This window comes from Phocoena phocoena, chromosome 21 (genome assembly GCF_963924675.1).
Source record: "Phocoena phocoena chromosome 21, mPhoPho1.1, whole genome shotgun sequence".
Taxonomy (NCBI): Eukaryota; Metazoa; Chordata; class Mammalia; order Artiodactyla; family Phocoenidae; genus Phocoena; species Phocoena phocoena.
Genome location: NC_089239.1, coordinates 13,840,425 through 13,855,133, shown reverse-complemented (window position 1 = coordinate 13,855,133; position 14,709 = coordinate 13,840,425). Strand labels below are relative to the sequence as shown.

The window sequence follows — 14,709 nt, the reverse complement described above, 5'->3', positions numbered from 1 at the left end:
GTATTCGCGGATGCAGTATGCGCGGACGCAGTATCCGCGGATGCAAGAATCAGCGGATTTACGCATCCACGGATTTGGGTATCCGCGATGGAGGGAAGGGGTGCTGGAACCAATCCCCGGCAGATACCGAGGGAGGCTGTAATGAAAAAGTAGTCCCTTCCTTTCTTCCTCCTCCCACCCCACCCTGACTCCTTCTCAGCGGTAACAAACGCAAGCTGATCATGCGAACTTGTACACACCACTTACTTCCTAACTGCTTTGACGTCTGCATGCTATTGTGCTCTGCTGATCCACGTTAACATAAATATATTCTAAATTCACCATCACTAGACTCTTTGTACTTACATACTCTAAGGAAATTCTTAATAAATACTTTTATTTATTATTAAGCATAATTATTCACCTGTTGGTGGTGACTTAGAAAGGAAAACCATGTCCTAAAAGATTTCTTTAAAAAAAAAAAAAATCCTGTAACTACAACAACAACAAAAGGACCGAGCACACAGAACCAGGCACTTCTGGCGAACCTGTTTTTATCTTGTCCCTTTCCCTCCCCTCCCTCCCTTCCCCTCCCCCTCAACAGAACTGGGTGGGCACATTTGCCAGGATCTGCGGGTTTCCTAACTTCAAGCCTTACTGCTGAAAAAAATGAGGTAAGAAATTCCTATCTGAAAAGTAAAACTGACGCACAAACCAAAACCCAGGTCTTCCCTGCCTGCCGAGGAAGACATTATTGCTCTAAGTTGGAGTGTTGTGTTTGTTTGCGTTAAATATGTGTTCGAAGTCCTTATTGCCATTCTAGCTGGCCCCCCGGTTGGCCAAAGAGAGATGGATGGAAGGAGCTCTGTCGCCCCCTGCGGGCCAGTCCCGACCTGCTGCCCGCACAGGGCGCCACCCAACCCGTGCTGAGAGCCGATGGGTGTAGGGGAGGGAGGATTCGAGAGGCTCTAACAGCTGGGGGAGGTGGTGATGGGGCTGTGCAGATAGGGCAGGCTGCTGGGCGCCGGGTGCCCCCCGACGGAGACCGGGAAGCTGAAGACGAACTGCGACGTAGGGGTGGGAGTGGCCTTGCCCCGCTCGCGCAGCGGCCCCGACGGGCTGGCGGCCTCCACCGCGCAGGACGTGGCCAGCACCTGCGACTCGAACTGCAGCAGCTGCCCCATGAAGCTGAAGTTGGGCGAGATGATGCTCCGCCGCTGCTTCACGAACTCGAAGGCCTCCTCGAGCCTCACGCGCTTCTTCATCATCAGGTAGGCCAGGCAGATGGTGGCCGAGCGCGAGATGCCGGCCTGGCAGTGCACCAGCACGCGCCCGCGGCAGTCCTTCACCGCATCTGGGGCAGAGAGCGGCGCGCCGTTAGCGGCGCCCAGGTCCCCATCGTTCCCGGAAGGCGGCTGCAGGCGGCCTCAGCCGGGACGAGGGTGCGGGGAGGACTGGAGAAGAGGGGGGCCTGCGGCTGAACCCCTGAAGGAACAGCGCCTCCCAGGCTGAGGCCGCACAGGGAGGAAACCCACGGGGGGAGGGCCTCTAGAGTTCCACCCCCGCTAGAGTATTTCGGAGAATTACTCAAACAAATGTACTACGCTTAGGAAATACGCCAGCTGAAGCTGGAGCAATCCCCGCACACACGGCAGAGTTTTCATTTGCAGGAACAAAAACAATGACCCAATCCTCCCTTTGTCTCCCTCCCCATCCCCAGAGTCTTATCCTCTCGGCACCTGGGGACATCCAAGGAAAAGGTCCTTGACTCTGTAAGCTAACAGCACCTGCTGTTTGCCTAGGTCCGTCAGACTATCCAGGGCCTGCACAACACCCCACGGGCAAGCCTTCCTACTGAGGAAGAGGGGAAACAGGCAGCCCCCCGCCCCCGGATATGGCCCTTCCTAAGTCCCTCCTTCCACACACCAGCTACACGTGGTTCCCTCTTCCCTCCCGTCCTCCCTCCGCCAGACCTGGGCCCAGCACCCTGGCCTGGGAGGACCCAGCACCCTGGCCGGAGCCAGCCTACCGATGTACTCGATGGCCACCATGAACCAGGAGCTGATGTCGGCCTTGTGGCTGTCCTCCACCGGGATGCACTTGTACTGGTAATGTCCTTCAAAGTGGTTCGGGCAGTCAGAGGAGACGTTCAGCAAGGCTGTGATCCCCAGGGCGTCCAGCATGTCTCGCCGGGCTGCGTGATAGGCGCTGCCGAGGTAGAGGAAGGGAAGGATCTCCACGGGACCCCCCTGCACCAGAGAGGGAAAACAAAGCGCCCCCCGCCCCCCACCGGCAAACGTCGTTAAGTGAAAGGCAACTGGGCATGGGGCTGGGACGTGTGGGGTGGGGAGAGGGAAGCCAGTCTCAGGTGGGCTTTCACGGGCCCTGGGGACACAGCCCATGGACCCGGCCCCTCCAGGTTTCCCGTGTGCCGCTCGGGCCCCGGCAGGGAGCGATGGGCTCTGGCCTTTCTGCTCTGCTCTACTCTGGGCCCCACCTGCTGGTTCAGGCAGACCACTTCCGCCGTGACAGATGAAGCTGGCCGTGCCCCACTGTTTGTGACGCGAAGAGCTTACACCCGCTACCACAGAGCTACGCGGCTTAGGCACTTATTCGGCTGGATACGCCTTCACTTGGCAGACGAAAAGCAGACGCCATGTCCACCTCACACACAAGAGGAGGCATCCTGGCAAAATGAGGTAACGCTGGCTTCACTAATGACACTTTTCTGAGTCAGATCAACACAAGTGATCTCGGATTTGGGGAGCAGAGTTGCTGGACCCCACAAATTCACTCCATTTCCATCTAAAGGAAAGGGCTGGAAGAGGTGGGCTTGTATGAAATGTAGTGGCATAAGCTGGTTTTCTTGGGAGAAGGGTTGGTTGATCATTTATGTTCATTTAGCATTTACAATTAACTTGTATGGGGGGCGGACAGCCGAACTGTTTTGAATCGGGCAGTCCACATGCTTCTGGCCTCCTTCCTTGCTTGTCTGCACAGAACTCTAGAGGCTAAGTCAGGGACATATGTGTTTATATTCTTTTCTTAGGTGAGGGTAATAAGAGAGGGAAGGGGAAGACGTCCAAGGAATAGTGGACTCCACATAACATCACACCCCGATACTCAACACATTCTCCCCACATTGAGGCACCGCGTCCAAAGCCTTTGACAAGCAGTCCTCTTCGCACCTGGTCGTGCAGTGGGGTGCCGCAGGAGCTGCAGCCCAGGTCCAAGGACTCGGCCGTGCTTGGGGGCACAGCAGGTGGGATGGCGGCCAGGGCCTTGGTTTTGGAACAGAATTCCGGGTACTCGGAGGAAAACCTCTCATAGCCACCTGTAAAGTAGAAAGATATTCAGGTTAATGGGGTCGCTGAGCCAGCAGGAAACCACAAAGAACTTGAATCCTACCCGATGGGGGAGAGCTGTTGGAAAGCTGCGGCTGGTTGTACCTACATTTGACACTGGGTGGCGCTGTGGGCCCAGAGAGAATGGCTATGGAGCCCTTTTTCCCCGGGATGCAGAGATTACATTCGGCCAAGACTGCATCCTGAAAGCGGGAATGAAAGCTTTAGGGACAAGACTTCGGATTGGGATGCAGATACACAAAGGAGGATGTGCAGGGGAGATGAAGAAGGGATAATTTCTTTACAGTGATGACAAAGAAAGAGGGAATAGCCACTGGGGGTTTCCATGAGCACTTCAGCTGGCCCCTGGGCCCTACAAAAATGTCTGTCATCCCCCAACTACAGGCCTTCTTTTAGAGAGGTTCTCCAATGTGGGAGAGAATAAAAAACTATTACCCTGGCATCGGCCCTTCTGGATCTCAGCAACAGAACAGATGCCAACTGCACGGCCCCATGAACAGCTGTTCCATGGACATGGGGCCAAAATGAGAGCAAACGGGCTTAAATCTAAATAAATCCCTCTTGCTACATACAGGTTTGGGGCAAGGGAGGATTTCCTGACCTGAGAGTTGCTAAGCCCTGGAATGGTTCTCTGTGGGGTCGTCTTCCAGGGAAGGAAGGTCGTTTAAGTAAAAAGAGAGAAACGGCCAACTTCTCTGCAATAGTGTCAGTGCCATTCAGGAAAGGGCTGGCTGGCCGGGCGGACGTGGGCAGAGATGCGGGCAGAGATTCAGGTAGAGGCAGGCAGTGAAACACACCAAGAAGAGAGACATTCAACCTGTATCTCTGATTTTCTTGTGATCTCTGGGACTTCCCTTTGCGGGACACTTACCATCTATTGTCAAGGTTTGGCCCTGCTTGTATTTTTATTTTTGCAGTTTCTGTTGGACCAAAAATGGATTATAAATGAATTCAGTAGGGTCTGCGGGTTCTGGAACCACCACTCAACTGATGGTCACGTAGGCAGCTAGCCCGTTACGTCTTTATGACTAAGTGAGAGGGTGGGTGCCACTGTTCCAGATCACCACTGTGCAAAGCAATTTTCCAACATGTGACGGTTAGTCAATTACTTGCCCTGAATCCCAACCCTAGAAACTTCCGCTTTGGAGAGGAAAGAAAATTATGTTTGCCACATCATTAAGGCTTCCAGAAACAGGGCAGACATTTTTTCCTCTCTGACTGGAGGCCTCCTATTTCCCCCACTCCCTCCCTCAGGCTATAAATGGATATTTCTCTGGTCCCAGGCCCTGGCTCCCGCTGAGTCATAATGACCAGCCTCCCTGGAGGGAAAACCTGCTAGAGGGGCCAGTACTGCCCGCCTTCAGATGTGCTGGTGGCCTCAGTGGACTTTTCATTGCAGGAGCGGCCTCCCTCCCGTTATCACCCCCATCTGTCCCCTTGCCCTATAAAGCTGTAAACACCGCTGCCCCAAGTGCGGTGTGTGCGGGAAGAAAAGCCAGCAAGTGCCTCTAGCTGAAGTCCCTGGGATGGGAGACTTCGGGAGATGCTGCCCTTTGGAGAAAGCGGAAGGAGAAATGGGTCACTCAACCAACGGAGGTTGATCATCTATATGAAAAGCCATCACTTGTTATTCTAGAGACTTCTACAGGATTTGAAATTTTTTTTTTTTTTTGCATTATGCGGGCCTCTCACTGTTGTGGCCTCTCCCATTGCGGAGCACAGGCTCCAGACGCGCAGGCTCAGCGGCCATGGCTCATGGGCCCAGCCGCTCCATGCCATGTGGGATCTTCCTGGACCGGGGCACGAACCCGTGTCCCCTGCATCGGCAGGCGGACTCTCAACCACTGTGCCACCAGGGAAGCCCAGGATTTGAAATTTTTTAAGCAAGATGATCCGTGTCTTTATTACATACTTTGAGCTAGTAAAATACATTTTTTTCAAAGAGATGCAAGGCATGAGTGGTGCCCTCCAAAAGCTCATCAGCTAGACAGGCAGGCCAACAGTCACAGGAGGGCCAGGGCCCGGCTCCAAGGTCACGGAGGAAGAGCAGGCCTGAGGGCAGCAGGAGCTAAGGAACCTCAGAGTGGTGGGAAGAATGTTCTCGCTGCTGAGAAGGTACACGACAGGGCACCAGACTGAAGTCCTGAAGAGCCTCGCCTCTGCATTCAGACTCACAGGTCTGGGTTGAATCATCGGCTGTGCAGCCTTGGGGCCGTCAATGAACCTCTCTGAGCCTCCTCCTCATCTGTAAAATGTGATGAAGCTTCCAAGGCCAGGAGTCTCCTGTGAGGGCTGACTGGAACGGCCAATGCACTGCACCGGGCCTCGGGGAGAAGCTCAATGAAGGTTTTCTTTTTTGGTACCTACAGGTGACTTTGGCTTTCCTGGCAACTTCTCAGACCCTGGACAGCCTTCTCCTCCTGGGCTTTACTTATTTTTTCCAGTAGGCATCTTGAGAGCTGGTAATTAAGACAGCAGAAGAACAGGTGCTGGGCACTTCCTGAGCCCTGAGTGCCCTGCCCAGTCAGGGACATCTGCTACCTCCCAGGGTCAACCATCAATCAATCCGGGGCAGGGAGGGCCCCGAGCCTGCGGCTGACCCTGGGGGTGTGGTGTGCGGGGGAGGGTGCAGGTGGCCCAGAGGCCAGACCCGGCCTGAGGGGGGCTGTCTGTCGTCACCCCTAGGCTGCTCATAACAGGACAGAGAGACAGCAGCGGTCAGGAAAAGGTGCCATTACAACAAAGTGGGAAAACACGATGACTGAAAAGTCTGTTCCCTCTGGGGGGTTTTCAGAGAACAGGCAGAAAGGAACCAAGTGAAGAAGCAGACTTGTTCAAGGGACAGGAACAAGGTGAGGGCCGCGTCCCTCGGTGGCAGCAGTGGAAAGGTTCTCCCTCCCGAGCCGTTGCTAGCTTCGGGGGCGGTCTGTGGCTGGTAGTTACAAGGGCCATCACCACAGGATGTCCTTCTGTCCACTGAGGCCAGGCCCTTGGACGAGCTGGACGCGCCCTGGTGGGCCTGGGGCTCGCAGGCGAGGCAGTGCAGACACAGGAGCGCAGGTCAGGGGCCTAAGTCCACACCCACTCACAAGGCCACACGCCAGGAAGCCACCTCCAGGTATCCCATGCGTGTTCATAAAAATGACAGACCCTCTTGAAAGGAAGTGTTCATTATGTGTCAGGCTCTTCCCACACAGGTATCCAACCAGTAGCCCTAGAGGAAGGCGTGACAAGCCCCCGTTTTACAGAAGAGGAAACGGAGGTTCAGGGCAGCCCCCAGGTCAGGGCGGGACCAGCGTTCAGTCCACAGAAGGGGCCTGAAAGCCCCTTTGAAGCTGGCCGTCAGGAGCCCACCCTGCCGCTTGCCCACCGCTGCCTCCCCGGTGGGCCTTCTCTAGGGGCCTTGCCTGCTGGGTTCATCACGCGAAGAAAGAGTTTTCACGCAGAAACAGAAGGGATGTGAACAGAGCACTGCTGACACTTCACCAAAGTGCTTCTTTCCGGTGCTTTTCCAGGTAGTCATGGAGGAGTCGTGACCAGCGTTTTTCTATTTCACGAAATAGAATAGAAGCTCCTTGAACGCGCTGCATTTACAGAGCGTGTAATTTCATGGCATTGTGCTTTCAGAGTGACGGTCCCCGTCACAGGGACTTCAGCTAAAGCCACTTGCTGGCTCTTCTTCCCCCACACACCACCTTGACTCCAGCCCGAGTGTGGCATTAGCCCCGTCAGTGTGGGGCTACAGACACCTGGCCAGGTGATGAGCTTACTGGAGGGTACCGCTCACGTCTTACATCTCTTGGGAAAAAATGTATTTTAAGAGCTCAAATTACGTAATAAGCACACGGATCATTTCACTTCAAAAAAAATTTCAAATCATCTCGAAGAATATAGAGTAGCTCTATACTGGGTCGTGGCAGAAATGAAACTGAATTTCTTAGGGTGGGTGGGATTGAAGAAGACTGCCCCCAGGCCCCTCTCCTCTGTGCCTCCCTTCCCAGCCCACATCTGTGCAGGTACCAGAGCCTCGGCCCTTCCAGTAAGAGCTAGGTTTAGATCTCCAAGTTTTATCCAAAACTCACGAGAGGGAAAGCTTATTGCCACTGTAGACCCGGAGGGGAGCGCTCTACCCCGTGAGCCCTGCAGATGTACAGGGTAGACAAAGCAGACAGGTGTGGACGCGTCCCAGCTCCGACTGTGGAAGCCCAGCTAACACATTCCCTCTAAGTCCTGTTTTCCACCCTCAAAGTGTAAGGATTCCAGACCGTATCATCTCTAAGTTCCAACATTCTGTGATCCTGAACATCCACAAACTACTCATTTGCAAACTACAAACCGACAGCAGGTGCCTCAAGACCGATATTTCCATCTTCTGAACACATTTTCACAGCACAAACGCCAATGAATTCCCACCTGGTTTTCTCCTACGTCCTATTGCATGTAATTCTGTAACAGACATGCTGGCTAATTTTGACCCGTTTTTCTCACGTTCTTATTTAACAATATACCTTCTAGTCTTAAAGCTCTCATTTTCTCAACTTCATTTTAAAAGTTGAGAGTCTTGTGGGGGGGCGGGGCGGGGGAAAAAGGACTATAATTTTCCACTTGATTCCCCTGAGGAATAACTACATCTACAGTTCCATTCTGTGCTCCTTTCATCTTCTCACACAGAAACTGTAGCTTTGAAAACTGGCTGGCCTCCTGCTTATGCAGGGGTGGGAGTGAATGTGGGAGAAAGTCCTTGGGAAAGGGCAGGCTGGCGTAGTGCTGGTCGTCTCACCATAATAGGACTCTTAATGGGGTCTGTGATGGGAAAGACTGTCTCTTGGTGGTGACGATGGTCACGGATCTTAACGTGGCTGCCAGGTTTTCCCCGTGACCCTCTCCACGCTCAGAATATCACCCGTTCACAGACAGGGCTCATGGCCTCGCTCTCTTGGGACAGCTTATCAATACGAGGCAAATGTTGCCCAGCAGGCAAGTCTGGGGACATTCGAAGGTCCCTTGGCTTTGAGAACTTCCCTTGATGCGGGTGTTGACCTAGGAAGCGCCCCTCTAAATGCTGAGCATTTCCAGTTTAGCTAAATGGGCTTCTCACCTTGGGGCTTGGTGTCAAGACCTTGGTCCCGGGCCAGCTGGGCTGACACCTGATGCCACACTCGGGCTGGACCTTGTTTGCAGCCCCTCCCAGAGTCCTTCTGTGCTATCTGCTCCGTTCAGCAAGCCGCCTTCCGCTGAGTCTACATTTCTTCCTCTCCAACTTCCTCTTTGTTAGATGGGAACTGCCTCCCAGCAAGGAAACCAGCTATCTGCTTTCAGATGTTCTGATTTTTTTCAAGGAATTTCTTGGCCCTTTAAAAAGGCCACCCTTTCTCCTCTCTGAGTTCTCTGTGCAGCCCACCTTGGTGGGGACAGCCCACCTTTCCTGTAAGCATCCAGGAGAAGCCCAAGGGAGCTGTGATAGGCTTACGGACAATCAGATTGCCACTCTCAATTTACACCTACACCCTGTCTTTAGTTGCTCTTGTTGGTTGGAAACATCCAGTTCAAATGATGCAAAGAGTAGTGGGTTTGCTTCATTCCTTACAATTCTTTAAGGCCTTCGACTAGGGGTTAGGAATTACCTATAAGGCCTACTTTTTTTTTTTTTTTGTATTTCTAACAATTCTTGGCTGTCATGGGCATTGTGTCCTGTTTGCAAGGAGAAAAGCCAGTCCTTTTGCCTTTGGGTGAAAGAGGTGTTCAACCTTAGCATCCCCCAGGACTCTGCTGTTTGATGCCACTGACCTCCTGGAAACGAGGATGGGTAGGGCAAATGGACACAGAGAAAGAAAAGACAGAAGACAGTCACCCGAACCCCACCCATAGCATTCATTACGGGCCTTAGTGGCTGTTTTCACAGGAAGCATAATGTCAGGTCTGTATGATCAGGCCTGGGGACTACTGGGTAGGTGACTTCCAACCTGGAAGGAGAAGTTGGAGTATTTAGTTGATCTTCCCAGTTTCTCAAAACAGCTCCAGGACAGCTTTTAAATCAGAACTTGAATAAGAACTGACAAAGGTCATGGGCTGAGACGAATTTTAGATAGAAAGAAAAGTAAGATAATGTTTTTATACCTGACATCTTCTGCAAAACAGACTGATTGATTTGGAGACTGTGGGAGGTAAAGGAAGACTTCTGTTAGGGTAAGAAAATGCTCTTTTTGTCTTTCTCTATTGACCCAGGGTGGATGGGGTGGGAGCGATTGTCTAAAACCCTATTCCAAGGATCTATGAGGAGCGAGAAAGGGATTTCAAAGGAGACGTGTACTGTAATAAAATCTGAAATGCTAAACTTTCTAAACTGTCCCTAAAAATGTCTTACAGGATTTTAAATAAAATGAGCTTAAAAAAGTTTATCCCAATGGGAAGCTTTTACTAGCCTAAAGACCAGAAAATGTAGTGATTTGGGTTACTGCTTTTAGCAAACCTTGGGTAATATTAGGAAATGTAAAGGCCAGATAGTATTTCATTGATAGAAAGTAAAGTTTACTCTTAACTATGAATTCTTGCCTGTAGTATTAGTTATTAACTGCCTGCAATGAGTAACCAACTTCCTGCCCTCCAAGTGGCAGAAATGGGAAAATCGGCCTTTAAAAATGCAATTAATTGGTAGAATTAGATAGTCTGTGGCCCGGAAGGGTAATAGAGCTTCTGAAAACGCCCAGCTGTTTTTACTCTCCCTCCAGGACGGCAGACACCAACAATCAGTCTTCCATTGGCTTAATGTCTGACCACTTTTATTCCACACCCACCACTGCACATGGAATGAGACGCCCAGGAAGGCCCATTGGCTGCAAAATAAAGGAACAACTCCGGTGGGAAAAAAATTACCCAACCCCTAATCAGTTAAGGCATTTACTAAAGATAATCTAAGGGGCTTGTCTCCCCGTTTCCCTTTAGTTCCCCGTCCCCAGCTCCCCCCTGACCATGAGCCCACATTTCCTGCCATTCCACTTCTCCAAGGGATGGGAGTGCAGGAGGCATGGCTGTCCTCCCCCTGAGGCACGTCCCCGCAGCGCTGGGGGAGCAGGCCACGCCCATTTCCTTCTGCCCTCATTAGGGATGCCTTCCCAGTAGAAGGCAAGGAGAAGAAACAGGACCCGTGTGGAGACCGCCCTGCTTAGCACATAAATGAAAATACTCAAGTTGAATAGAATAGGGCCCAGTTAACCTCAAAGAAGTTCTACCACCACTGCAGAACAAGCTGGAAGGAGCCCCCTCCGCAGCCCAAACTCTGTGAATTTTAGGCGGCTGCTTCCAAAGGCAGGCTCCCTTTGCTCAGAAAAACCCAGCTGAACCTCTCCTGGCTCCTCCCGGGGGGCCTGTTCCTGGAGAGAGAGAAGCTCGGTCCAGGCCTAGACACTTTCCGGCTCAGAGGATGCGGACTTTGAGAGGCAGCGGGCCGTCCTCCCTGCCCGCACCAGGTCAGACAACAGGAGGCAGTGCAGGCCTCGGGAGGAAACAGCCCTTAAAACACGCCTTTTCCGTGGGCCAGGCACCTCGCCAACCGCCAGGGGACTGTCGTTTTACCTTTTTACCCAAGGGCTGCCCGTCCAACGCAGCCTTCACATTAGCATCTGCCTTGCGCCGGGCGGGCGGTCCGCAGGGCGGCTCTCGGTACATACAGGTCTGGCTCCGGGGTCTCCCGGCGGAATTCGGGGAAACCAGGCAGGTGCCACGAGCCCGAGGCGGAAGCCTTAAAAATCTGTTTCCCCGGGAGCGGGGCCTAAGTGTCTGCGCGCCCGGAAACCCTAGGGCGGTCCTCTCCGGATTTCTTCCAGGAAGAAAAACAAAACAGAACGAACCCAGACCCCACGTGCGTCTGCCCTACCTCGAGAAGGGTCCTGTGTTCAGGGCCCGCGCAGGCAGGCGCGCGATGGGCTCCAAATCAGGAGCGATCGAGGTCAACGCGGCACGGAGAACACCCCGTCCAGCCCCTGCCACTCGAAAGGACTTTGGTCCCAGAGACGTTTCTCTCCTCGTCCCCATGAGCGCCGGCACGCCGGCATCATGCAAGGGAGTGCAGGAGGCGTGCGTCAACAGCCCGGACCCCAGCCCGGCGCTCTACCCGGTCCGGGGCCGCGTGGCTCCCGACACAGCTCGGCGCCAGGGCAGGCGGGGGCCCCGGGCCCCCTGCGCCCAGCTCGCCGGGCTTAGCGGTCCTTCCGGTGCAGGGCTCTTCCTGGCACTTTCTCTTAAAGCACTGGGAGGAGAAAGGAGGAGCGTTTGGTTTAATGTGAGGTGCCAAAGGCCGCCCTCGTAGAGAAAGAAAAATCAGCAAAATCGCCTTAGTAGTTCAACCAAAGGTCAACAGCAGCATTTCCCCAGCAGCTGACAGGTCAAATGGCCAGGAAACAACTGCCGAGAACAAAGTCCCCCGCTGTTCACGGGGGCAAGCCTGGCCCGCCGGCACTGGGCAGTGTTGTGCTTTTTGGCAGGGGCGGCGGGGAGAGGTTTCCGCCGCGCCTCCCGCCCCATCTCCCTTCCTCTCCAGTGAGCGGGTCTAGAGAGGGCAGGGCAGGAGGGAGGGGGGCCAGGGGCGCCGACAGGGAAAGGGGTGGCTCTTTGATAGCCCGGGTCCGAAACGCCTCTGGACTTCGGAGGCCAAGACCCGCCGCGGGCGAAGGAACTCGCGGAATGCGGCGCGGGAGGAAGGGGCACTGCGCGGCCCCAAGGGGCCCCAAGCAACCCGCCAGCTCCCCGCCGCCCGCCGCCCGGCAGGTGCGGTCGGCGCCCCCGTCCCTCCAGGTACTTGGGTAGCCCTCGGCCCTTTCGGAGTTTCCGACTTGCACATTTGACAAGACCTCCCCTCCCCAAGAGTTCCGCACTTAAGCGCGCGCCGCCATCTGAGAGTCGAGTCTGAACAAAAGGTCGCACTTGTCGCAGTTTGAGGCCCCGTCCCGCCTTGCGTTCCCCAGATACTCGGACCTCCCGCCTCCCGCTCCGGAGCCTGGGGATGGCCCGAGGCGGGAGGGGTTGGCGATCCTCCAGGTGGAGCTCGGAGTTGGGCAGCAGGGGAGGAGAGAACAGATCGCTCCACATCAGGCCCGCAAGCCGATCTTCGTTTTTGCGTTTAGGAAGGGCTGGTTTCCCGCAGGGCCCATCCCATCCCCGCGCCCACCCTCCTTCACCCCCTGCCCCATGTCTCGGGATCTCTGGGTCGGACTCAGGGCGGGGCCCGGACACGCCAATCCAACAGGCCTAACCTCCCCACCGTGGCACTTGGGAGCACTTCCCTGGACTCGAAGGTGGGCAACAAAGCTGAGTCGCTTCGCCCGCAAGACCAGACCGTTAGTGGCTGTAAACAATCGCAGAATCGCCAGGAAAGGTCCGGAATTTCAGGTGACGGAGCCCTCACCGTCTCTGAGGACCTCAGGAACTCGCGCTTGCACACAAACACAGAATCCTTGCACACTACGCGCACACACCAGTACGCACAAAGGAGTGTGCGGGGGGGATCCCGCAGCCACGAGTCCCTCCAGGCACTTCTTCTCCTGCCCACTAATGCTCAGGCCGCGGAGCCCCGCCGCATCGACCCTCCAGCTCGCGCCCGGCGCCGGCGTTTACCTTTGAGCAGGCAGATGTCCGTGCGCTCGGCGTTGCGTCGCAGCGCCTGCACCACCAGTGACACGGTGCTGTCCTCGCGGAGGCTCTCGGCGCGCGGGCTGCGCTCGTCGTAGACGATGACGGCTGAATAGAGGCCGGAGCGCAGGCGGGCGCGGACCTCCTCCTCCGCGGGCAGGATCTGCTCCAGGCTCACCGAGCCCTTGGCCCGCCGCCGCACGATGGTGTTGCAGCGCACGTTGACTGAGCCTCGAATGTAGCCGGCGCTGTGCGCCAGGAACGGTCGGCAGTCCAGCAGCAGGCACTTGCCGCCGCTCAGCAGCCCCAGGGCGCCGTGGCTGCCGCTGCCGCTGCCGCCCGCGCCGCCACCGTTCTCGTCCCGGTTCATCAGCCTTTTGAGCACGCTGCAGTCCATCTCCCGCAGCTCCTCCACCGTCACCATGGTCGCCAGGAACCGCGGCTGCTGGGCACGCGAGGAGGCGAAGGACGCCCGGGCCAGCTGGGCTGCAGGAAGGGGCGAGCGGGGGCTAAGGGAGGGCGCGGGCAGAAGTGGCCGCAAACTTGGCCCTTAGGGGCTCCCACGGCCGAACCTCTTCTCCCCGGTCCCCTTCCTCCCACAGCCTCGCAGTTACATAGCAGTCCGAGCGGCCTCGGGCGCCAGGCAGCACGGTGCCAAGGGGGAGGTGGCGGTGTGGGGAGTGTGTTTACGGGAGAGGACCAAGGGCTTCTTTCCGTTGTCGCCTCTATTGTATTTTGCCCGTTGTGCTGCTCTGGCCGCCGTTCCCCACGAACTGCCGGAGCTCCGCGGTCTGCCCCAGCCAGAGTTTCCTCTCCTCGGCTTATGGATTTATTAATGCTCCTCTGCTCTCCCCCCGGAGGGGGCAGATTCATTACTACCTCGCGAGGCCCCGCCTCTTTCCATTCTAGGTCGCGAGCCCTGCTCCGCCCCCCGCGCTCGCTCCCCGCCCCCTCGCGACTCCCCTCGCCCCGCTAGTCCCACCCCCTCCGCCCGCCCGGGCGCGTGAATGGAGTACCGGCCGCTAGCGCCCAGTCACGGGGACGCGACGTCACAAAGAGCGGAGTAAACAGGGCGCGCGGCTCTCGCCGCCAGGCCCATTCATAAAACCAAGACCTAGAGGATGAGGGAGGAGGCCTCCGACCCGCGGGCGAGCCGCAGCGCCCGGACTTCGTGAATGGAGCTTGGCGGCGCCTCTCCCCGGCCTCCGCGGCCCGCGTCCAGCCCTACCCGAGTCGCCGTGCAGCCATCGCACCCCGCCGCGGTAGTGGCGGCGGCGACGGGCGGAAAACAAAGCCGCCAGCCGAGAAGCCGGCCTAGCGGAGGCCTGGGCTCGGTTTCGAGGTTTCATTCCTCTTCACCTCCGTGCTTGCCCCTTACCAGCCTCGCAGGTGTCCCCCACGTACCCAAGTGGACTGGGGAACCCTGCACCGCATCCCAGCCGGCCCGGCCCTCCTCGCCCCAGGCTTACGGAGTGCGTTCGGCCCGCCAGCCGTTTTTTCTCTTGCGATTCCTCAGCCATGAGCTTCTGCCTTAGCCTGATCGATTTTCATCTTAAACCGTTAAATCAGCTTTATAGCTTCCCGAGGAACGTGGGCAAACCCCAACCCAGACGATGAAAGAGAAAACCCTCCCGCCCCAAAGCCCAGTTAATAGGAGTGAGGTGTGGAGTCTGCTGCTTTACGACTCGGAGGGAGGCATTAATTGAATCCGGAATGTTGTTCCCAAGAAGTAAGGCGGGAG

The 14,709-nt window shown here is 55.9% G+C and overlaps 1 protein-coding gene across 1 annotated transcript; it reads right to left on the bottom strand.

Annotated features, from left to right (window-relative positions):
• Positions 1–359: 359 nt before the first annotated feature.
• DUSP4 (dual specificity phosphatase 4) lies at positions 360–13,780 on the bottom strand. The gene is made up of 4 exons (XM_065899909.1): positions 12,954–13,780; positions 3,168–3,313; positions 2,009–2,228; positions 360–1,333 (listed from the first exon to the last, which is right to left on the bottom strand). The coding sequence occupies exons 1-4, from the start codon at positions 13,390–13,392 to the stop codon at positions 948–950; spliced, it is 1,191 nt and encodes a 396-aa protein (XP_065755981.1). The 5' UTR covers positions 13,393–13,780; the 3' UTR covers positions 360–947.
• Positions 13,781–14,709: the final 929 nt, after the last annotated feature.

Excerpts from the sequence above, each read along its gene's own strand:
- DUSP4 (XM_065899909.1), bottom strand. The coding sequence starts at position 13,392 with ATGGTGACGGTGGAGGAGCTGCGGGAGATGGACTGCAGCGTGCTCAAA. Across the intron at positions 3,314-12,953 it reads GGACATCTGCCTGCTCAAAG|GTGGCTATGAGAGGTTTTCC; the intron begins GTAAACGCCGGC and ends TCTACTTTACAG. Across the intron at positions 2,229-3,167 it reads GCACCCCACTGCACGACCAG|GGGGGTCCCGTGGAGATCCT; the intron begins GTGCGAAGAGGA and ends TCTCTGGTGCAG.